At 43.2% G+C, this 24,938-nt stretch overlaps 1 protein-coding gene and 1 long non-coding RNA gene across 16 annotated transcripts in view; one reads left to right on the top strand and one right to left on the bottom strand.

Annotated features, from left to right (window-relative positions):
- DGKG (diacylglycerol kinase gamma) overlaps window positions 1-24,938 on the top strand; it is a 191,323-nt gene that overhangs the window by 98,932 nt on the left and 67,453 nt on the right. For 13 of the 14 annotated variants that reach the window (XR_010383834.1, XR_010383835.1, XR_010383840.1 and 10 more), the window contains one exon: window positions 6,583-6,647. Coding sequence is in view for 9 of the 14 variants with exons in the window: in XM_064493584.1 (XP_064349654.1) it covers window positions 6,583-6,647 (65 nt within the window). In the remaining 5 variants the exon portion in view is untranslated. Of the gene's footprint in view, window positions 1-6,582; window positions 6,648-24,062; window positions 24,194-24,938 lie in introns of all 14 variants that reach the window. The other variant, XM_064493597.1, reaches the window with a different exon arrangement.
- Window positions 1,463-7,064, bottom strand: LOC105085852 (uncharacterized). 2 transcript variants are annotated; one of them, XR_010383841.1, is made up of 4 exons: window positions 6,738-7,064; window positions 6,552-6,628; window positions 6,342-6,472; window positions 1,463-1,828 (listed from the first exon to the last, which is right to left on the bottom strand). It is a non-coding gene; the product is annotated as an uncharacterized LOC105085852 (long non-coding RNA). The 2 variants fall into 2 exon arrangements; XR_836868.3 differs by lacking the exon at window positions 6,342-6,472 and having other exon boundaries at window positions 6,738-7,046.

The following is a 24,938-nucleotide window of genomic DNA, read 5'->3' as shown; positions in this document are numbered from 1 at the left end:
CCCCTCTGGGTCCCTGCTCTTTACCTGTCCCAGCTGCCCCCAGCCTTGACTTGGGTCCACGCGTCCTGGCATCTGGCCTGGGCATGGACATCCTCATTGCGCCAAGCCCCATCCTTGACTATAAGGGAGATTTCTGCCTCTATCATATCCCCACCATCCACCTGTTAGGGATGAGGCCTCAGGACACTTGACAAGGAAAGGGTAGAACTCGCACCCATGCTCTGCCTCACTCTGAAGCCAGGCTCCTTACTCTCTGCTTCCCTGTCTTGGGAATTATGCTGCCCAGTTTCATATGCATACGAGTCCTTCCAGACTGAGACTCTGTGATCATCTCAATCACTGTCATCTGTGCCTCTTTTGCAAATTTTGGTGGTTTAAAAAAAAAAAAAGAAAAGGAGATATGATAGGTAGCTTGAGGAAACTGCAGGTTTAAGGGAAGGGTTTTGTTTTTTTATAAGACTAAAAGGAGAACCATGAAAGAGAAAAGAGTAATAATATTAACACTTTATATTTACAGGATTTAAAATTTACCATATTTACCGAATTTTCTTAATTTTTATGATTACACTGGAGGGCAGTATTACCTCCATTTTATAAGTGAGGATCAGACAAAGGGATTTGCCTTCGTTTTCTGACTCCGAAGCCAGCACTCTTTCTATTACTAAAACAGGAGAGAGAGAGAGAGACCCATGATCAGGTTCAGAGAGGATGGAGGCATCAGACTAGAAACATACTCAGGGGTCTCTGTGTCCCGATTTGTCTTATCTCCCCAGCTCCCCTGCCCTCAGTTGGGGGAGGCGTCTTCAAGCTCATCCCCCTGTGACCTAGGCAGACCCCTCCTCCTTTTCTTGACTCAAAAGCCCCTCTTCTTTTGGACCACCTGCTCAGGCTCCCCTTCGCACGATAGGAACACACAGTCATCAGCTCCTGCAAATCAGACCTGACTGGCAGGTCTGGTGCCGGGCTTCTGGAGCACGGGCTTCCCAGCATTACAGTTTGACAAAAACTATGTTCTTTTTTTCTATAGTAACCAGAGTATACTTGCTTACATGTATCGAGTACCTAATGCACACCAGGCAGAGTGTCCTTATTAGTAGGTTTAGCCATTGCTCCTTTACATTTTGTAAGAAGGAACAGTAGCTTAAAAAGATAGAGTCAAGTCCAAGCTGATGAGTGGGAGAGAAGGGAATCACTAGTGTCGAGCTCCAGAGCCCACCTGGCTGTGGACCGTGAGCCATGCAGCCTCTGCCCAGCCCCTGCAGCTTCATGCAGCAGCACGGGGGGTGGGGGGACCTCAAAATGTAGGGTGTGATGGCTCGCTTATACCTCACCCATACCCTTGGTCAGAAATACAGATTCCACCCCCACGACAGATCCTGATTCATACTCTGATTCAGTTGGTCTGGGAAGGGTCTGGGAATTTGCATTTTTTTAAACATTTTTTTATTGAGTTATAGTCATTTTACAATGTTGTGTCAAATTCCAGTGTAGAGCACAATTTTTCAGTTGTACATGAACATACATATATTCATTGTCACATTTGTTTTCACTGTGAGCTACCACAAGATCTTGTATATATTTCCCTGTGCTATACAGTATAATCTTGTTTATCTATTCTACATATGCCTGTCAGTATCCACAAATTTTGAACTCCCAGTCTGTCCCTGGGAATTTGCATTTTTAACAGGCCTCTGAGGTAATTCTGATGTAGATGGTCCCGATCAAGTCCTCGGTGGGTGAAGACAAGCCATTAGAGCAAAGAAGGATGGTCAAAGAAGTGGTTCTTCACAGGAGCAGAAGCCAGATCTGAAGGAGGGGGAACCAGCACCTGTCAGCAATGAGCCAGAAATGAGAGCTGAGCTGCAGGACAGGGTGACCTGCCTGGGAGCTTACAGATGGCAGGTTACATCCACAGCTGCCTTCAGAGTCCTCAGCCCCAAGTCTTCTCTTTCTTAACACGCCCAGCTCTAGCTGCCAGAACCGACAGGATTCCTAAAGCCTCCCTGTCCATCTCTACACAGCGCCGTATGCAAAAAAATGATACTCACTTAGTATCTGCTGACCAAATGGATGAAATGGCTAAAAACGAATAGATGACCTCCCCTCAACTAGATAACCAAGCCCTAATCCCAAGAAGCAAGACTGAGCTTGGTTTTAATTCCCGGTTATAAATAAGAAGGAAGTGTTTGGGAGAAGGGAGTGAGGGGTGGAAGAAGGAAGGAGGGAGGGAGGGAAGGCACAAAAGGAGGAAAGAATACCAACTAATTGTCCCCCAGGGAAATGCATGTGAAGAGATTCTCCATTTCCCTCGGTGGTCAAGGTGTTTATTTGCCCTGGGCTGACCTATAATCATCCAATCCATTCATCATTCAGATTATGAAGAACTGCACAATATCTTCCTCACAATTTTTTTCATACACCTGTAGCTTGTGCATGTTTAATATTTTATTGCCAAGCAGTGAAGAACCAGGTCTGCTTTGATCTCACTGCTGTACCCTTAGCCGTCTCCCAACAAAATGTTTGCAGGGATTGTGTGCTCACTCTTTAAAAGTTGGAAAGGGAAATTCTTGAGAAAACAAGTAGCCAACCTGTAACCCTCAGAGAATCTGGGGCTGACATTTGCAGAAGCTCTTGCTCCCTATTTGACTTCCCAAACTTTGTAAGAGGAGAAGTAATATGTAAACCAACCCACAGTTTTACTTCCTTAAGATGATTAGAGCCGGACTCCTTTGGCAAAGAGAGCCCTGCAAAGTCTTTGCCTCTTTTGAAGGACCTAGAATATCTTATTGGTATCAGATGTCTGCTGCCTGCATTTATAAAGGTGGTGACAATGACCGCTGCTGTGGTGCCCCTAGGTGGTAAAGAATTCTCCCTGGTGAGTTCACTCGCTCCCCTGGGCGCCAACTGAACCCATTTAACAGATGGAGGGATAAACAAGGCAGACTCTCCTGGCCTATGGAGGGAGTGACAAGGGCCTCACTGTCAGCAGATTCCCATCACCTCCAGACATGCCAGCACCCCACCAGCGAAGAGTTGAGACGGCTGGCCTTCTCAGTCCCTCTAACTGATGACATCCATTGGCAGGAGATTTTAAACACAGTCATTCAGGATGCTACTTCCTGACTTCTCTGGCCTCCCCATCCCTGCTCTTTATTTTTGGATTTGCAGAAATGTCAGGATGGCCAGGTATCAGTGACAGGAAGCTGGGGACTGCACAGTAATTCCTGGGGTGTGTGTAATTCTGAGCGCCCCACAGGCTCTGCTTTCACTGAGCCTTAACAGGACGAGTGAACAGCTAATCCCTTGAGTCAATGAAATCTATTTCTGATGCTGAGGGAACCCAGGGGCCAAGGAGAGGCCACAGTCATCACACTGACCCACACAACATTTTCCACCTGACAGGCTGTACTTGTTAGACTTCACTGGTAAACCCGTTAGGTAATTTGTCAGAAAGTCATCATTTTAAATTGCAACCTTTTAAATTCCCTCAGTCTCAGGTTCTTATCTGTCACCTATGAGAGCCAGGAGGGTTCTAGAACCATGGGATTCCCTGAGAGGGGTCTGGGACAAGAGGTCTACACTCTTCTTCATTCCCCAATCTGCCGTAATTTTTCAGAATAATCCACATTCCAAATAATGTCTTATTGTCTCCTTTCTGGTTTTTTTAAGTCTCTGTAAGTTGCCAAAGTGACTAGACTATTGGACTAGACTGTCCAGTGTGGCAGCCATGAGCCGCTTGTGGCTACTGTGCGCTGGACACGGGGCTGGTCTAAGCCAAGAGACGCTGTAAGTGTAAAATACGCACCAAATTTCACAATATATTGAAATATATTATTAAAATTAATTCCATCTGTTTCTTTTCACTTTTTAGATGTGGCTACTAAAATTTTTTTTAATTTATTTCTATTGGATAGTACTGGGCTAGACATCTAAATACCTCAGAGTCCAAATGACTTCTATTTGGAAAGGGCACAAAAATCTTTTGTCCAACTCTATACTTGGAGTTTTGGTTCAGGAGAGAGCAGACGTGTGTCCGTACTGCTTTCATCTTCTTCTTACCCCATGCCTCATAGAAAGGAGCTGGGGGAGTGAGGCCGTCAGAAAGACCATCATCACCTCCGGGGTTTGCAGTTCCCCCCACCCCCCACCTTCTGAACAGAAGTCTCATTTTGTTGTAATTATTACAAGAAAGGGTGGGAACCATTATAGCAGCACTGATTTCTAAATGAAATCCCTACTGAGTGTAAGTACAGCTCAGTGCCTGACAGAGAGAAGCCCAACAGAGGGTGAAGGTGAATCTTGACTCTCTTTTCAATCCCCAGGCAGGGAAATACCATCAGAGTCTGTATCATCGTTGCCTTTTCAGAACTGAATGGCAAAGGACCCTACCACTTTGTGTATTTACCACGGGATGACATTGTCAAATTAGGAACCACATGCTTAACTAATAATATTGTAAAGGCTGGTCTTTGTGAAAAGAAGCTTTGCAAAACCCAGTTAGGAAGAAAAAAAACAAGGATAATTGGAACTACACAGAGGGAAGGGGCCTGTGTGCATATCCCAGGGAACTAAAGAACTAGGAGCCAGTCACAGCAGCACTGGGGGTGGGGGACAGTGAAGCACAAACTGTGCCAGGCAGCATGTGGTTGCTTTTTTCTTTTCTTTCTTCTTCTTTTTTTTTTTTTTCTGACAGAAGAAAATTAGTGCTTCAAAAGAACACAAGTAGATGGAATGTTTTCTTGAATTCTAGAGCAAGAAGCATTTGATAGATGTCACATGAATCTTACTCAGAGTGTTCATGAAACTTGCTCAGAAAGAGGGAGGTGGGCAGACTCTGGGAGCATGAAGGCTCCTTCCTGGAGAAGCTGGGCAGGCTGGGCAGACCCAGGGGACACAGGCCCCCCGGGGCTTTGCACATCTCCCACCGCTGTCCACATGGCTGCCTAAACTTCAACCCAAGATATGTCTTAAACAAAAAACTAACAACTCAATAACTAGAGCTTAAATGTTAAATTCCCAAGACATTATTTCAGCAAAGATGTTTGCCAAAATAAGCCCATATCCTTGACTTGCCCTGTCTTTCAGTAGGGGGCTGCTAGCTGGGTTTACTCCTCTGCCAAGTGCAAATATTACAAAAGCTCCTCGTTGCCCCCTAACTTGCTTCTGGATTTTCTGTCCCCACCATTAACTAGCATTTTACTCACCACACCCAGCACATGCTCAAAAAAAAGCAAAGCTTCTTCACTGAACTACACCTCCTGATGTTAAAAACAAAATTCAGAAATTTTCTTTTGCAGAATTTCCATTTCAAGAAAAGAAATTATTAATATGCACTAGCTCAAAATTCACCGTATGGAATTAGAGTTTTCTTTTAGCTACACATTCCAGTAAATGAGTTTCTGTATCTTTTTTTCCCTGCACAAATCTGAATCAGCTCCCTTGTTTCTGTTGCTCCTCCCCCTACCCCAGCTCAATTAGCCTGTTTATTTCTAAAATCCACCACCTGCACCCGACCGGCTGGCAGGAGGCCTGAGCAGTGAAGGGTTGTTACACATTCTTCTGCTAGAAAAGGAGACCATTAACAAGGGCAGAAGACCAAGCTGGAGGAGGAAAGATGTGTTCAGTTTTAGGTCTGAAATTCAGGGTTGGTTCTAGAGATATATACACTGTGGAGATGTGGGCATCTAGATGCTAGTCAACTCTGAGAACTTGAGATGGCCCATGGCATGCAGTGTAGGCTGCGGGATGCACTCAGAAGTAAGAAGGTGTGGTCCGAGGATGGAGCGCCCGGAAGCACGGGGTCATGAGAGCCATCCTCACTTTGAGTTCCAAGAGCCGGTGGCCAAAGTGTAGCAAAGGAACGTGCTAACAGGAGGACAGCAAAGTGTCCACACAATGTGGTAATGAGACTCTCAATGACCTTGGGGAGTCGTTTTCATAGAATGATCAAGAGGCAGAAGCTGGAAGTTTAAATACACATTTTAAATTATCTGGCTAAGCATGCCATCCAGTGCTACCAATTAGACCTACTGATATGGATGATTAAGAGTTAATATGTAAAAGCATCTACCAACATGGGTTTTCTGGTTTTGACAGTGTACTCTAGTTATGTAAGATGTTATCACTGGGTGAAAGGGACAGAGGAACTCTCTGTACTATTTTTGCAACTTCTTATGAGTCTTAAAATATTCCAGAATACAAAGTATTTCTTTTAAGAGTGAATAGGGCCAGGCATTTCCAAAGACTCACACTCGGCCCCACAGGGGCTTCAGCGTTCTCACTGCCCTCAGACCCAGACAGGCTCCCTCTCCCCAAAGGGCAGCAGGGACCCCTTCACTTACCCCAGACTAAGGCGAGTAGAGAGCAAATATTGCGAGGAGTCAAGTGGTAAAGGCTCTAGGAGCATTGATGGCAGTCGCCCCTAAAGCTGGGCCTGGTGTCCAGCCTCTGCGGGGGGCCTCCCGGTTTTCCCCTGTGAGATTTGGGGTATTTCAGTGACAATGTGTGCTCCCTTGCTTCCTTCCACGTCGCTCAGGGTCAGGACCACTTACCAGGGATCTGCTTTCTGTCTTTCCTTTTCAGGATGCTTCCATTGCACACAGGTTCCATATGATGCGAGAGAAACACCCTGAAAAATTCAACAGCAGGTAAGAGGGCCCTGCGGCTGTACCCCGGCTGCCCTGCCCCCCTGCCCCGCCCACGCGGCCCGCAGGTCGGGGGCCTCCACCTGCTCTCACCCAAGCGTTCTTGGCCCGGCTGCCCACTGCTTTACTGCCACGTTGCCGGAAGGAGGGTTTCCATTTCCAAGAAGAAAACAATGTCAGAAACCTGCCACATTCTGGCCGCCGGTCCCCTCCCAGAGGATGTTGTGCAGAGGGAGGATATGGGATTAGGGGACCAGAAGGGCTGGCGTGATGTGCCCGCCTTGGGGAGTGGGGGAGTCTGCTCTTCGATAAATAGACCCCCTTCCTGGGGCGCAGCGCTTCCTCAAAACGTACAGCTGCCCCACCCCAACCCGTGATTCTTCAGGAAAGGGGCAGGAAGGGGGCAGGGACCTCAGCTTCCCTCCGGCTCAAAGGGGAGGGGGCGGCCGCTCCCGGCCGGGCTGAGAGGAAGGTGCCTCCGCCTCCCCTGCCAGCAGAGGGCAGCAGAGGGAGGCCCCACAGAGGCGGCCCGGAGCCCACCGGAGCCCAGCCTCAGCCTGCGCGCCCTCTGAAATTTGGATGTTAGGTCCAGAAACGAAAGGGAAGAGAGAATCAGCGCTTTTGCAGACCAAGTCAGACCCTTCTGCCGATGAGTGGCATAGATTTAACCCATGGAGTTCTTAAGTTACTTTTCTCGGTGGTTAATTTGCATCCTTTTTCCTCTTTGTTATACCATCTCAAATGACCGCTGGATCCCACCCCACCCTCAGGCAGGTGGGAAGAAGAGCGGGTATTAATTTGGGTTCAGGTTGAGCCTATGGGACTTGGCTTTATTTAGCCCACAAAGCAGAAGCCCAGTGTTAACTGCCCACATTCATTTAAGGCCGGGCACGCCCATAGACCGCCATCATTTTCATTCCTCCTCCTTACCTCCCCCGCCCTCGCCTGCCTGGAAGGTTAACCGAGAATAAGAAAGTGTTTAGGGCTCAGAAACGGAACAAAATGAAGCTACTTAGACTTCAGGAAAAGTGATCTGTGGGATCTAATAGTAGCTGCGCTAACCTTTTTAAGATGTCCTTTCTCACACACACACCAAGCCGACTCATAAGACACTGTTAACTTGTATACTTTCAGCCCCTACTCCTGCTAAAGCCACAGACTTGCAAATCAATGGATGCTCCTCTCGCAATCTTTTTCACTGTAATGTATACACAAAAAATCACTTTTAAAAAAGTACTCTTTCTCTTTCCTCCAGTGCAGACTTTTAATGCTATCTTTTCACAGGGGACCCTTCTGCATACTCGTGTACACATGGTTGTTAAGATGCCAAATGTTTGTGAAATCCATGGAGGGGTTCGTTCATTCATTCATTCATTCATTCAATGAATGTATCTTTGGAGAACAGTACCAGGCTCTGGTCTGTTGTGTAGGTGTTTTGGATAGACTTGTTTAGGGGACTCACAGTCCGGGGTGGGAGAAAGACCAGACAGCAGATAATGCAGAGTGATTTATGTTCAGTGATGTGAATCAAGGTAACGCAAAGCAAGGACATAGAATTTGATGTGGAGGGTCTTCAAACTACAGAGATGCTTGAACCAAGACACAGAAAACAAGTACTTTCCAGGTTGACAGAAAGAGAAGGGCAACCTACGGAGGAGGAACCAAGAGTATAAAAAGATCCAAAGGAGGGATAGGGGAAGAGCAAGCGGTTCACTGTGGTCTGTCGTGTGGTCTCTTCCTGGAAAGAAACAAAACCTCTGTTGTTTGTAGAGAGCAAGGAAGCAGAAGGAGGCAGGAATTTCTCCATACTCCAGAAATCAATGGACAGGTCAATATATGACACAAATAGAGCAATCATTAGTCATCCACATGGTTAAGTACAGTTAGGAAGATACTTCTGTCAGAAAAAAAGGTGTAACTCTGCGTTTCAGCGCCAAGTATCATGAACAATTTCACTGTGAGCTGAATGACTGCTTTTCCTCCCCACTTCCCAGACTGCATCAACAAGACTACTCTTTGTAGTTGGCTGCACACCTCACCCTTCACCTGGTTGAGGTCAAGGTGGTGTGGTCACCTAGGATGACAGTCATGGGGATTTGTATGTAAATCCATGTGCCTACTGGTGAATGAAGACTCAGTGGCATAGTGGTAGGCCCTGTTTCACAAGGTCCCAGAACACTTCCCATTAAGAACTTTGAGTCCATGGTGCTTCTCCCCGCCTGCTTGCTTGTGTTGAAAATGCCCAGGAGTGCCCAACTTGCCCACTGAGAGGCAGGCGAGCAGCCATTTTTTCCCAGCCTTCCTTATTTAGCTTTGGAGATGGTTTTAAATAGGCAGGTGGTTGTTGCCATGGTTACCCCATTACACCAGTGGCTAAATTTAGGAAGGGCCACAAGGGATAGGAAGAAAGCCTGATACCCGGGATTTGGAAATATAAACGATATTATCAAACAAGGCTTTGTTTTACTGGCTGAACTTAGGTTTTCCAAAGAATAGTCACTGCTTGGCTGGATGCCCTTACCATTAAGGCCTGGGACTGGGCCCTTGGGGATAACCCTAAGGTTAAATCTAGGGAGTTGTAACTGTTTTGTTTTGTTTTGAACAAAGGAATGTGACTAATCAGAGCTAGAATTTCAGGACAAATGAATCTTTTTTTTTTTCTTTTTTTTTTTAACATTTTTTATTGATTTATAATCATTTTACAATGTTGTGTCAAATTCCAGTGTTCAGCACAATTTTTCAGTTATTCATGGACATATACACACTCATTGTCACATTTTTTTCTCTGTGAGTTATCATAACATTTTGTGTATATTTCCCTGTGCTATACAGTGTAGTCTATTCTACAATTTTGAAATCCCAGTCTATCCCTTCCCACCCTCCACCCCCCTGGTAACCACAAGTCTGTATTCTCTGTCTGTGAGTCTATTTCTGTCCTTTATTTACGCTTTGTTTTTGTTTGTTTGTTTGTTTTTGTTTTTGTTTTGTAGATTCCACATATGAGCAATCTCATATGGTATTTTTCTTTCTCTTTCTGGCTTACTTCACTTAGAATGACATTCTCCAGGAGCATCCATGTTGCTGCAAATGGCATTATGTTGTCGGTTTTTATGGCTGAGTAGTATTCCATTGTATAAATATACCACATCTTCTTTATCCAGTCACCTGTTGGTGGACATTTAGGCTGTTTCCATGTTTTGGCTATTGTAAATAGTGCTGCTATGAACATTGGGGTGCAGGTGTCATCCTGAAGTAGATTTCCTTCTGGATACAAGCCCAGGAGTGGGATTCCTGGGTCATATGGTGAGTCTATTCCTAGTCTTTTGAGGAATCTCCACACTGTTTTCCATAGTGGCTGCACCAAACTGCATTCCCACCAGCAGTGTAGGAGGGTTCCCCTTTCTCCACAGCCTCTCCAGCATTTGTCATTTGTGGATTTTTGAATGACGGCCATTCTGACTGGTGTGAGGTGATACCTCATTGTAGTTTTGATTTGCATTTCTCTGATAATTAGTGATATTGAGCATTTTTTCATGTGCCTTTTGATCATTTGTATGTCTTCCTTGGAGAACTGCTTGTTTAGGTCTTCTGCCCATTTTTGGATTGGGTTGTTTATTTTTTTCTTATTCAGTCGTATGAGCTGCTTATATATTCTGGAGATCAAGCCTTTGTCGGTTTCACTTGCAAAAATTTTCTCCCATTCCGTAGGTTTTCTTCTTGTTTTATTTCTGGTTTCCTTTGCTGTGCAGAAGCTTGTAAGTTTCATTAGGTCCCATTTGTTTATTCTTGCTTTTATTTCTTCTAGGAGAAAATTTTTGAAATGTATGTCAGATAATGTTTTGCCTATGTTTTCCTCTAGGAGGTTTATTGTATCTTGTCTTATGTTTAAGTCTTTAATCCATTTTGAGTTGATTTTTGTGTATGGTGTAAGGGAGTGTTCTAGCTTCATTGTTTTACATGCTGCTGTCCAGTTTCCCCAACACCATTTGCTGAAGAGACTGTCTTTATTCCAATGTATATTCTTGCCTCCTTTGTCAAAGATGAGTTGACCAAAAGTTTGTGGGTTCATTTCTGGGCTCTCTATTCTGTTCCATTGGTCTATATGTCTGTTTTGGTACCAATACCATGCTGTCTTGATGACTGTAGCTCTATAGTATTGTCTGAAGTCTGGGAGAGTTATTCCTCCAGCCTCTTTCTTTCTCTTCAGTAATGCTTTGGCAATTCTAGGTCTTTGATGGTTCCATATGAATTTTATTACGATTTTTTCTAGTTCTGTGAAATATGTCCTGGGTAATTGGATAGGGATTGCATTAAATCTGTAGATTGCCTTGGGCAGTGTGACCATTTTAACAATATTGATTCTTCCAATCCAAGAGCATGGAATATCTTTCCATTTTTTAAAGTCTTCTTTAATTTCCTTCATCAGTGGTTTATAGTTTTCTGTGTATAATTCTTTCACCTCCTTGGTTAGATTTATTCCCAGATATTTTATTACTTTGGGTGCTATTTTAAAGGGGATTGTTTCTTTACTTTCTTCTTCTGTTGATTTATCGTTAGTGTAAAGAAATGCAACTGATTTTTGAACGTTAATTTTGTAAACTGCTACCTTGCTGAATTCTTCAATCAGCTCTAGTAGCTTTTGTGTGGACCTTTTAGGGTTTTCTGTATATAGTAACATGTCATCAGCATATAATGACACTTTTACCTCTTCTTTTCCAATTTGGATCCCTTTTATTTCTTTCTCTTGCCTGACTGCTGTGGCTAGGACTTCCAGGACTATGTTGAATAGGAGTGGTGATAGTGGGCATCCTTGTCTTGTCCCAGATTTTAGTGGGAAGCTTTTGAGTTTTTCACCGTTGAGTACTATGCTGGCTGTAGGTTTGTCATATATAGCTTTTATTATGTTGAGATATGTTCCCTCTATACCCACTCTGGCGAGAGTTTTTATCATAAATGGGTGTTGAATTTTATCAAATGCTTTTTCTGCATCGATTGAGATGATCATGTGGTTTTTGTCCTTTCTCTTGTTGATGTGATGTATTACACTGATTGATTTGCATATGTTGAACCAGCCTTGTGTCCCTGGGATGAACCCCACTTGGTCATGATGTATAATCTTTTTTATGTGTTGTTGGATTCTATTTGCTAAAATTTTGGTGAGGATTTTGGCGTCTATGTTCATCAGTGATATTGGCCTATAATTCTCTTTTTTTTGTAGTGTCTTTGCCTGGTTTTGGTATCAGGGTGATGGTGGCTTCATAGAATGAGTTTGGGAGTATTCCTTCCTTTTCAATCGTCTGGAAGAGTTTGAGAAGGACTGGTATGAGTTCTTCTTTGTATGTTTGGTAGAATTCCCCGGTGAAGCCGTCCGGTCCTGGACTTTTATTTGTAGGGAGGTTTTTAATTGCTATTTCTATTTCCTTTCTAGTGATCGGATTGTTCAAGTGTTCAGATTCTTCTTGATTCAGTTTTGGTGGACAGTATGTTTCCAGAAACTTGTCCATCTCCTCTAGGTTATCCAGTTTGGTTCCATATAGTTTTTCATAATATTCTCATATGATATTCTATATTTCTATTTTGTTTGTTGTAAGGACAAATGAATCTTTTGCATTGCTTTTTTGGTTTTATGGACAGTATTAACAAGAATTCTTAATCTGAGGTACAAGGGTTGCAGGAGCTCCGAGGACACCTTGAAATTGTATACAGGATATTGAATACACTTTTCTGGAGAGACTGTCCATAACTATCAGAATGTTCTCAAAGGGACTCAAAACCCTCAAATGGTTAAAAGTCACAGTTCTGAACCCTCTTTTGAGTCCTAAGAGGCAACAAATTATGACTCAACTGTTGGGGTTTCAGGAAATTCTTCCCCTGGTGGCCTCTCCACACAGGTTGTTGCCAGGGAAGGTGGTTGCTTGCACAAAACTAAGTTATGTTCCCTAGTGGAATAGCTCTGTTAATGGAGCAGGAACCAGGCCCAAGGATGCTGGAGGATGAGCCAAGAGTGATGGACAAGGATTAAAAGGCCTTTAATGGTAGGGATGGGGCTATTTTTGGTACATTCTACTTCCTAATCATTAACAGGCTAATCATTGATTGCTAATTTAGGAATGCTATGAAATTTATCATCTCATTGTTGGCATAAACAACAAAAGAGAAATTTAATTCACTTGAGATTATCTAATGTGTTAGAAGGTGTTCTAGGATACAAGGGTAAATAAGACATGGTTGCTGCCTTCGAAGAATTCATAGTCTAGCAAAGAAGGAAAAATAATCCTAAAATATTTTTTACGAAAGGATTTTCACATGCAAGGCGGTTACATTTTGTAGGTCACATAGCACACAGGAAGCTGTATAGTATAAGGCATTGACTAAGGCTGTATCCCAACATCACTTGTAAATGAATCATGTGGAGTGAAGAAATAGTGTTATAATTATGAGACCCAAACTAAGAACTGTTATTTCTTCAGTGCCTGTGAAATGCCAGGTGATAAACTAGATTCTTTAAATACGTTAGAATATTTGAATCCCAAAATCACCCTACAAGGTAAATATTAATATTCCCATTTTACAGTTAAAGGAACAGAGGCTGGGAGAAGCTAAGTCACACAATTATCGTCATACATCTTTTTAAGCAGTGGATTAAGCCGACATGATTTAAGATAGCTCCTAACTCCAGAGTTCAAACTAGTTTTCTGCACCTGCTGTCTTCCATGGATTCCGTTTAGCAAACACCAACTGCGTATCAAACATTCTGATGGCACTTTATACGTGGTCCCATCCAATGCTAGCATTAATCTGTAAGGGTAAGTGCTACTGTTCCCATTTTAGAGGTGGAGAAATTGAGGCTAAGGAGGGTGGAGCTATTATCGGCTTGATCCACATTTATGGGTCATATCTATGGGAAGATGCCTGCTGAGTTCCAAAGGGGGACTACGGGGGTACCACCAGTCTTACTACCTGTGTGGTATGACTCGTCTCCCTATCTGTGTCCACACCAAGGAGCTGGACTGACTACATGATTTGCATGGCTCAGTGCAAAGTGAAAATGTGGGACCCCTTGTTCAAAAGCCATTAAGAGTTTTAAGTCAGGGCCCTTCTCAGGGTGGGGCCCCATGTGACTCTACAGATCTCACACTCACGAGCTGGCCCTGACAAGGAGAGAGGAGTTAATAAAAAAAGAAGACACATTTGCCAGGCCTCACAGAGTGGGGAGTTTTCAATAAAGGTAAAAGAATGGAGGAAAGAGGGTTCCAATTAGGGGGAAAGGGAGAGGGATTATCAGTCCCTGAAATAGGCAGTAGTCAGTGTCTGCGGATGAGCTGAAAAGGCTAGCAAAGTCTTCCAGCTATCCAAGAGTGAAGTTTCTGGATTAACTCTCTGTGAAGGGTTTTGTATGTATGGAACATTTACATAAAAGCTCCCTACTTCCAATGTCACTGTTAATGAGTGTCCAGAAAGTGAAGTCTAACTATGATATTTTTGCACTGTTGGTCAGAAACTCTGAGCACTTGAGGAATGTGTTATTCTAAACCTGTTGAGTGCCATCCACTTGAATATGTCCCTCAGCAGTTCAGGCTGAAGCAAGATATTTCCTGTTAGGTCCTTGAAAGGGACCGAAACAGTGCTTTATTTCTACCAGAAGCTGACCACCTTTCCCAATAGCCCTTGGGCAATTAACAGGCTCTGGAGTGTTCACTTTCTCGGAGCCAGGCCTGTGGAGTAGTTGGTGAGGGGTTCCCCACAAGCCCTAGTGAAGCCTGAGTTCTTAAGAGGTTGGAAATACATCTCACATATAACTAAGCACTTAATAGGTATTTATAGAATGAGACAGCAGGGTATAGTCTAAGTTGGCATCAAAACTTGGCTCTGCCACTTACTAGCTGTGTGACCTTGGGCAAGTGACTTAATCTTTTTAATCCTTTGCTTCCTCCCTTGAAAATCTTGCAAGGTTGCTGTATTTTATGAGATAGTGTGTAAGTGCACAGCACCTAGTAGGTTCTCAGGAAGTGTTTGTTTTTGAGTATTGTTGAATGACAAGCATGAGGAAAGCATTGCCTTAAATTGGCAATAAAGCATTGACAATAAAAGGCTTTTCTGATGGGGTGGCAAATGGGATTCAGTTATAGAGTCTTTGCTTCATTAACATGGCCCTTGAACTGAAAAGTTGGAGGAGGCTCCAGCTATGATACATTGAATATGTCCAAATCCTCCTCTTAATGGGTGGAGGGATGGCAGTAATTAGCTAGGATTGGGTTGGATTCTACAGGACTAGGGCTTTAGAGAAAATTCCCTTCATTGGCTCCATGGATGTCCAGGAGGCAGAAGTCTGGGATCTGAAGACCGATTCTATGTCCACATGCCAAGTTCAGGCTAGAGGCAGGTTCGAGGTAAGGGTCACAGAGCCCCACTGACATGGGGACAGGAGGAACAGGGTGAGAGTGAGTAAAGGACAGTTGCAGGACTGGTGTCATGTGCCGCATGGATCCTTTGGGCTACCAGCTGGGGCCATGGAGTGCACAGTTGGTGGGTAGGTGGGTGGCCTAAGGCAGTGTGACACTGGAGATGCGATTCCCCTTCCTTCATTGATGCTCATTCTCCCCTCACCCACCGAGCACCTCGTCTCCCACTTTAGATGAACACAGCGATGTTCTATGGGAGGCAAAAATAGAAGCCAGCAAAGCTCAAGTCGTACAATCTGGGAAGCGAAAAGGCCTTCTTTCTTGAATACCTGTAGCCTGCTCTGCAGTCACAAGCATAAACTCGATCACCGTTTACTTCAGATTTTCTTTTTTTATCTAAAAATGAAACTATTCTAAGCTGTTCTTTCCTGGAGCCCTGTGAGGGAGCTCGATGTTACAGCCCAGACATTTGACTTTCCCAAAGCATAAATGTACAACAGCAGCAGACAGGGCTAAAATCCTCACCGTTGGAGTCTTCCTTCTGTGCCTGAATTATCTAATACTCGGCACCTCGAGAAAGACCTGCCCTAGGTACCCCGAGGTCCAAACTGTTTCCCTCAGTAAAACAAACTATTTTTTTCCAAACATTTAGGATTCAGAAAAGCTCCAAATGAAGTTGATTATGGGATTTTCTATTTTTATTCTTACTCCTGGAGGTATTTATAAAGGAAATGCAAACCTTATGTTTTGTGTTCAAGTACCTTAAAGTCTACAAGTCAGGTCTAACAGAGCAACTTACTTAATTAGTTGAATGTTTATACACTAGCCCACAAAACTGTTTCATCCCCCACTGTCCCCACCCCTCCTCTAGAGAGATGCGGTGAGTGAAATGAATGAAATATGGGGTCATGTTTTTTCACCAGGCATTCGTCATTACGCAACTGCTGAAGACCAGGTTTTTTTGGCTGTCTTATTTGTTTACAGTCAGCCCTTGATTATTTGCAGAAACGAGGGAACAGCAACGTGGACCATTTAAAGTTGTAGATGGTTGAAGATTTTAGGAGGTTGTTATTAATATCTGTGTGCAGGTCTCTGCTCTAAAGAGTCACAATATTTTATATAATGGGATGAAATGACATTGACTCTTAATGTTGCCTTCGTGTTCCTCCTGGCTCCCAAGTCTGTGTGGGACTGGACAAGCACAATTTCTCGGACTGGTACAGTGAGAAGCCTCTGATAGCTCAAGGCTCCTTACAAATATGCTTGTTTGCCGGAACAGTTCCTTACTGTAGCTTAACAGGCCTTTTCTTCTAGCCCCAGCCAGGCTAGAACAAGAAAGGTATGAGTCATGTCAACAAAGAGTGGAATCAGTTTGTGATAATATCTGAAGGAACTTGAAAGCCAGCTATGTTTTCAAGTCTTTGGGCCAGATAGTCCAAAAGTTATCAGTGTTTATTTATTGATTGCTCTCTAGAAATATTTCCATCAAAGAGCTCAAGATACAGTATATAATCGAGTTCAGAAGGGTTAAGGTCAGCATGATAACCTCCTGGAAGAAAATCAAATTACACAAATTCAGAGGAAGGTAGCAACTGGCTGGGTCCTCAAATGGGTGTTGACAGTCTGGCTGTTTTCCAGAAGGGAGAGGTTGGGAAAGGGCTGGAATTTGAAACCATGTCTCATAAGGAAGGGCTGAATTGGGGATTGTTTCACCCAAAGAAGAGAAGACTTAGGGAGAAGTGATTATTAGCCTCAAATATTTAAAAAGTATTTCTCATAAAAGAGGAATTAGGTTAGTTTGAATGATGAATCAATGGGAAGGGTGACTGGATGGACCAGTTTGAGCCCCCTGTAGAGGACATCATTTCCACCATTTAGGGCCATCCTCAAGTGCAGGGGGCCAATGGACAGGGGAGCAGGGTGGTGAGTTTTCAGTTTTATGCCCAAGCAAGGGCTGGACAATCATTCTGGGGCTCAGTGGAGCCAAGTGCCCAAGAGTGCAGGTTCTGTCATCAGACAACCTGGATTCAAATGCTGGAGTTGTCACTGACCACCACCTACATGTGACCTTGACCAAGCTACTCTTCTAAACCTCAGTCTGCTCACCTGTAAGATGGGAATATAATACTGTATTAGTTTCCTATGGCTGCTCTAACAAATTACCACAAACTTAGTGGTTTAAAACAACACAGATTTATTATATCATGGTTTTAGAGGGCAGAAGTCTGAACTAGGTCTCGCTGGACTAAACTCAGGCTATCATCAGGGTTGCATTCCTTTCCAGAGCCTCTAGGGGAGAATCTACTTCCTTGTCTTTTCCTGCATTTAAAGGCTGCCCACATTCCTTGGCTTGTGGCCACTTTCTGTCTTTAAAGTCGGCAATGGCCAGTCAACTCTTCATCGCGTTGTATCTCTCTGACAGGCTCTCTTCTGTCTCCTTCTTCTACTTAAAAGGACCCTTGTAATGACACTGGATTCACTCAGATAATCTAGGATAATCTCTCCATCTCAAGGTCAGCAGAGTGCCAGTTCAGATTCCATCCTGCACCCTCAGGTGCCCTTTGCCATGTAACCTAACATATCCGTATTCATAAGTTCCAGGAATAAGAAGATGGACCTCTTCAAGACACTGTTCCCCCTGTCACAAGTGCCTTATCTCATAGAATTATTTTGAAGATCTAAAAAAAAGTGCATTTAAATACTTATTACAAAGGCGTGGCACATTACTGATAGCTACTATTATTAATATTATTAATATTCTTATTATTACAAAGACAGAATCCACATCAGATAATAGTCATGTTAGATGACTCTGAAAAGCCATTAAAATTCGAAGGTTTGGAGATTCTCTAAGAGAGACAGATAATTACTATTGGTCATAGGGTATGAGTCTCAATGTAGCAATATAAAGCATGTTGTTTTTCTTCATTTATCTTGACAAAGTTTTTTCAATAAAATAATAATAGTATTATATAACTTAATGCATCATATAGTATGACAGCATAGTGTATTTCAAAATCATTATTAATAATTTGTAAAGTTCAGAAGAGTCAAAATAAGAAAAAACCAGTCACTCATACTCCCATCACTCAAAAACATAATATTGCCATTTTGGTGCATTCTAGCAGTTTACTTAATATACATATTTTTAATTTTTTTTATTTTATTTTAATTTAATTTTTTTTGGTAGGGGGAGGTAATTAGGCTTATTTGTTTATTTTTAGAGGAGGTACTGGGGATTGAACCCAGAACCTCATGCATGCTAAGCGTGCACTCTACTGCTTGAGCTATACCCTTCCCCCATATACATATTTTTAAATAATTATGCTAATATGTCTTTATAAAATTGTATGTACTATTTTTGAGCAAGTTTTCTTTATACAAGTAAAGGTTTATTGTAGACAAATAAATCATATTGTCCCTCCCCCATCATGAGCACTATTAACATTTTCCTTCAGCGCTTCACTGCGCAGTTTTATTTACTTAAGATCACATTGTTTAAAACATTTAAAACATTGTTAGCCCAGTAGCACTTACAGGTTATGAAAGAAAAATGATATAAAGGAGCTGATTGGAGTGAGTTTACATGCAGTGGGAGTCTTACTATTCTTTTCCAGTGTAAAAAATTCCAATGATTTTGTTCAGTTAATATGAGAATTTTAAAGGTATCATTACTCAAGTCCCTTTGAAAATGAAATAACTACTTGATGTGTCATGTAGTTCTACTTTTGTGGAGAGTAAATATAAAAATACGATTCTCTTAGCACAGTTCCTGGTCCTGTATATAGCTTTGCTGTATCTGAAAAAGATCAGTTTGTGTTTTATATGACCACCAGAGGCAAGAATTGCCACCTGAATTCTTCAGCGGTATAGTTTTTTAAGCATGTATGCCTATCAGAGTGTATTAAAGTGCTTAGAAAGGTGGTATTCCCAATGTAATCAGCATGGCTCCAAACCATACTAAAAATAGGAGCTGTCATTTATTGAAGGCTTTCAAGAAGTTCACAGACATCATTTTTAACTGGCACAGCTCCCCAGGTAGAAGATAAATAAATAGTATTGATTCATTTTACAGATGAGAACATTGAGACTCAGAGAGTTTATGCAACTTGCTCAAGAACATACAACTAGTTAACAGGGGAGGGGCTATTCATACCCAGTCTGTCTCACTCCATATCCTACACTCATCCCACCACTACATTTCCCTGCCTCTCTGAGTGCTCAGTTTGGTGCCCCATGTCCAAAGAAGTACTCAGGAAAGAGACAAGAGAAGAGTCACAGAGACAGTTAACAGGACCTATGAGAAAACTTTTTTTTAAATAATTTTTCCTGGAGCAGAGAAGCGGAGAATGTGCTGGGAATGGACCTCGAGTGTGTGAAGGATTCACAACAGGAAATAGTGGCCGTTCCTCTTTACTCTTCATCTCGGCTAAGGAAAGAATGAGAAGGGGGAAATGTGCTTCTAAAATGAGGAATTGCCGTTTGGAATGGGAGGAAGAATCTCCTGGCTTGGAGACATATTAAAGGCTCAAATGAGTTATTGAGAGAAGTATTGTGGAATGTCTTGCAAAGTTTTCTAAAAACAGAAGGCAGCCTCATTTGTCTGGGCTGACAAACGCATCCTCTTCTCCGAGCCCAGGAGTGAGCTCGTTGTCGAACCAAATGGGAGCCCCTGCGTCCCACCTCATTACTGACTGGGGGGTGGGAGAGTGGCCTAGAGACCTGCTACCCCCTTGTTCCTCAGTTCCCAGTTGGGCCCCGAGATGACCCCTCCTCAGATGTCCTCAGCAGCCCCCAGCCCATCCCGAAGCTCTTTCTCTCAGACCCGCCCTAGCTGGAGCTGCTCATGGTTTTTGTCCCCTTTCTGCCCCACAAGAAGCTACTGCCACAACCCACATCCCATTTTACAGAATTTAAACTCACCTGCTCTGCGTTCAGAGCCCTTTATACAATTCTGCTCCCCAAACACCAGTCCAGTCTGACTGTTTGCTTCCTTACTCTCACCTTCCCCACTCGTGCCCTTAACTCCTCAGTCTAGTGTGACATCTCCTGCGATCCAGTCATCACCTATTACTTGTTTCAAAATGCACTCTAAAATATTCTGAATATTCTCTCCCTGCCCAGCCCTAGCCCTGGCCTCCACTTTTTCTTAGAATCCACCTACCAGGCTTTTGACACATTTTTTTCCCCACTTTGATTTTTCCTTTTTGTCTTCTATGCGGCATCATTTCAGTGCCAAACTCTTCTCTCTCTACCTCATACATAAGCTTGCTCACTCAGAGAAGGGTCTAGACCCTTCTGGGGCTCCACTGACTTAAGACCAGAAGGGCAGTGCTGAGCACATGCCCTCATTGGGCCAAAACGTGTTGAGCATCTCTTCTGTGAGTGTGGTGCTGGGGCCGAGAGGAAATAGGGGTCACTGGAGTCCCTACTTGTAGGAGTCCGAGGGTCTGGGAAGGGGGGGGGTGCCTACAGAAGTTACTATCAACTGTATTCATCTTCTAAGGCTGCCAGGGCAAATTGCCACAAACTGGGTAGCTTGAAACAACAGGAATTTCTCCTTCACGGTTCTGGAGGCTAGACGTCTGAAATCAACATGTCGGCAGGGTTGGTTCCTTCCCAGGCTCTGAGGGAGAATCTGTTCCGTGCCTCTCTGCTTGCTTCTGGTGGGTGCCAGCATTTCTTGGCATTCCTTGACGAGTAGCTGCATCACTGCAGTCTCTGCTCTGTCTTCACGTGGTGTTCTCGCTCCGTGTTTCTGGGTCTCTCGGTCCAAATTTCCCTCTTCTTATAAGGACACCAGTCATTGGATTTGCCCTCCCCACCCCACCCAGTATGGCCTCATCTTAAATGGATTACATCAGCAAAGGTACTGTTTCCAAGTACGGTCACATTCTGAGACCCTGGGAGTTAGGACTTCAACAGATCTTCTTGGGGAGCCCAGTGTAACTCCCAATACCCCCCCCCACCCTCTACCCTCACAGAAGAAGGAAATACACTATAAGGTGGGGAGCTTCGTTTTAACAAGGGGACGTGGATGGTGTGTTGTGGGAGCACTTCACTGAGAAAGTGGGATTAGACGTCAGAAAGAAGTGACATTTGAGCATGAGCTTGAGAGAAACCGGAGTCCCCGAGGCCAGGAGCTGGGTGTGTGCTGGGAGGAGGTACAGGCTGGGCAGTGGGCAGGATGTGAGGAGACCTGGGCCGTGAGAGGAAAGCAGAGGGGTTCCCAGGTGAGGTGGAAAGGCAGTGGGGAGGCAGCTCCGGCAAGATCCTGGGGTTCTGCCCAGAGTTTGCCCTTTATCCTATAGGTGAGTGAGTGCACGGCGAGGTAGTGAGTCGGTAAACACTCTTTGAAAATATCAATGCAGGAATAAATTATTCTTCAAAGTATTTCCAGACCCAAAATGTCAGGGCTCCTGAAATACAGGGACCTTTACATCCTGAATCTTGCTGAAGTGTTAGGCTAGTGCAGGCTGTTGGATCAGGGAGAGGCCCGGGAAGAGGGGAGAACTCCCAGGAGGAGACAGAAAGCAGAGGGGGTGTCAGGAGAGAAATAAGGGGAACCAGCTCTGCTAACCCCGGGAGTCAGTACACGTCAGGGATAGAAAGGTGGAAACCAACCACCTTTCTTACAAACCCTGAATTGTGATGCGTGCTGTTTGGTTGTACAAGTAGAAATCCATTTTGAAAAGAAAAATTCACCCGTCTTTCTCTCTTTCCTGCCGCCACAATTTCAGATTCTCTCATGCAGAAGTTGACTTAGGTGGCTTTTAAACTTAACTTAATGTGTTTGTTCTTAGCTCCAGAGAAAAAAATATCAGATCTTATCAACCCTCTATTGTACTTTACTAATTAAAACTTAGGAGGATTATTGTCCTTGTGCACAGGGACGCCTCGGTGATACAGCAGAGTCCATCTTTATATTTAGAGCTCATGTGATTAGCATATTCATTCCAATATATTTTCCTTAAACTGTTCATCCTTGTACACATTTTATTAAAAAGAGTTTGGAAGACAAGGCTGAAGAGTAATAGATAAGAATGATTAATTTTAATTCCTTATTTAAATCAACATTTACTAAAGAAAATTTTACTGCACTTATTATTTGGCCAAAGGAAATTTTGAAAGCAGCTTTTTGTTACAGTTACCATGAAACTCAGTTGCTCTCTTGGGAAATAAGTGAATTATCTCTCAAGAAACGCTGGGCAAATGGCTTTACAGTTTCGTTCTCAGGCGTGTCATCCTTACGTGAGATGTAGATACTAATCCCTCAGGAGGGTTACTTCTCTCTTAATTTTATGGTATGTAAATAGAAATTACAATTATCTCACAAGATGCTCGTGAGTATTTAGAGTCGATAAATAAGTGGATTTGAAATGTTTCAGGTGCTGGTATGATGCTATTGGTTACCTCAGGAATTTGTGAGAACACGCAGCAGTATGTGTGGGACATACACAACAGAACCTCTCATTTTTAAATGCGTAGTGTTGTGATTCTTTTTTTTTAACTTCTTTTATTGAGTTATAGTCGTTTTACAATGTTTTGTCAAATTCCAGTATAGAGCACAATTTTTCTATACATTATAACTATACAGGAACATACATATATTCATTGTCACATTTTTTTTCGCTGTGAGCTACCACAAAATCTTGTATATATTTCTCTGTGCTATACAGTATAATCTTGTTTATCTATTCTACATTTTGAAATCCCAGTCTGTCCCTTCCCACCCCCCCCCCACCCCCTTGGCAACCACAAGTTTGTATTCTATGTCTACGAGTCTGTTTCTGTTTTGTATTTATGTTTTTTTTTAATTCCACATATGAGCGATCTCATATGGTATTTTTCTTTCTCTTTCTGGCTTACTTCACTCAGAATGACATTCTCCAGGGACAAAATCACAATGTAGAGAATCTTAGCTTTGGACTGGACCTTAGGTTTCAGCTCCTTTCCCTGTAAGCATCCCTTCTACTAACATCCCTCTGAGAGTGTTCATCCGATCTCTCCTTTGAAGATTATAGGAGTGTTTTTGGAGAAAAAACAAAACAAAACTTTTTTTTGGCCTTACCACTTCACATTTTACAAAGAAAGCATTTTCCCAATCTTCTAATGCTCTTCAGTGAAAGGGGCTCTCCTCATTCCAAGAGTGTACTTGTCCCCTCCAGTTGCCAAAGCATCAAGGGACTTACATAATTGCTGAATATTCATGTTTATTGAACCTACACTTAGACTGAAATTCCTCACTGTCTAGTAACAAGATGTTTTCTATTCTGTTGAATGAAGAGGCTCTTTAATCTTGAAAGTGGACCTTTTTGGAGAGCATTCCAAAGTGCCAATCAAGCCAAGTACCCTACCTTGCCTTTGAACTCAGTAAGCTGAAAGTGTGTCTGTAATCTCCAGCGTTGGGTTACCATAAGGCAAGAGGTAGTAGGAACGTTGTGGATAAATTAAAACCCCAAACTGTTAGTCTTAGTGAGGCTTGTATTGGCACTGTCAACAAAGAGCATTTTAATCAGTCAGATTCTCCCTTTTGTCTTCTGTCCCACCTGGTCCCTGATCTTGGGCAGGGAGAGGAATGGAGGCTGCTTATAACTGGGGTTTCTGCAGATGTGCAGGTGTGGGGGTGAGACAACAGGATGCCCTCCAACTTGAGCTGGTGGCCTGGTTCAAGATTTGTTCTTGTAATCCACCCAACTGGAGATGAGTGTTCTAAAGAAAAATTAAATGGCCAACAGTAAGTCAATGGGTTAGAAAAGAAGAGATTTAAGGACTAGATAATTTGTCCCTTAATTACAAGACCTAATAGTATAACGTTAACATGCGTAATAACCATCCATTGTGCATAGTGGGAAATTCGGGAGAAAGGTAAACATGAGCTTAAGCTGCTTCTGCAGTGGTTAAAGGGCAAGTCCATTACTTGGTGTTCCATGATTGTTGAATAGTCAATAAACCTATTGGGTAATTCCTGATTTATCAACACAGAGCAACTGAAAGTTTTTTTTTTTTTCCCCAGAAAAGGTGGACTTGGATTGACATTTTATTTCTGTGGGCATGATCTTTGCAGATACCAACAGCTTTGGCTCTTACACTGCTGCAGCTGGTCAGCCCTTGAAACCAGACTCATATTAGGACTCGCAACCAAAGGTACCAGGGCTTAGATAGGAAGGATCAGATTGGGAAGGAAGTGGACAAGACATTTTTGAGGCAGCTTCTAGGAAAATTTCCAGGAGGAAACTACAGGATCTCTCTGGGGGTTCTCAAATCCAAATGCCAATAGAGGCCAGGCAGTTAATATGGACAAGGGAAGTTGAGGGTGTAAGGCTTTAAGGAGTGGCGAGGACTCTAGCAAGGTGGAGAACACATGCCCTTTGTAATGGGAGCAGCCAGTACTCAGCTCCAGCCAATTGTTGCCAGGTTGGAAAGCAACCCAGGTCTGATTTCTCAAGAGAAGCTAGACTCCAGGTGTGAATGTGAAATCCTCCAATTTTAAAAACCACTGTGCAAGTCAAATAAACACATTTCCAAGGGTCGGAAGATCTGTGGGCCTCCAAGTTGTCACACTGATGCGCAGGAAATAAAACCTCAGGGATATGATGGGAGCCAGTTACTTAATTTTCTTGCTTTGAAGGTGGTCACAAATTATTGGTGTTGCAAATGTAAACTGGTCTCCTACCAAAGGAGAGAATGAATGGGCTTGAGGAAACTAAAAGAAAGGAATCCAGGAAGAAAAGACACTCGGAAGGTCAAAGACAACATAAAGCAGAGCCACAGTCTGAGTAATAAGTAGATATGACATGGAAATAAAGAGGGGAAGGCCCAGTCCCTTTTGGGGAGAGAAAAAGTTAAAGTGTGAGACTGTACTCAAAGAGGATAAATTTGGACCTTCTGG

This window comes from Camelus dromedarius, chromosome 2, assembly GCF_036321535.1.
Source record: "Camelus dromedarius isolate mCamDro1 chromosome 2, mCamDro1.pat, whole genome shotgun sequence".
Classification (NCBI taxonomy): domain Eukaryota; kingdom Metazoa; phylum Chordata; class Mammalia; order Artiodactyla; family Camelidae; genus Camelus; species Camelus dromedarius.
The sequence above is the reverse complement of the archived record's forward strand: the minus strand, read 5'-3'. Positions and strand labels throughout refer to the sequence as shown.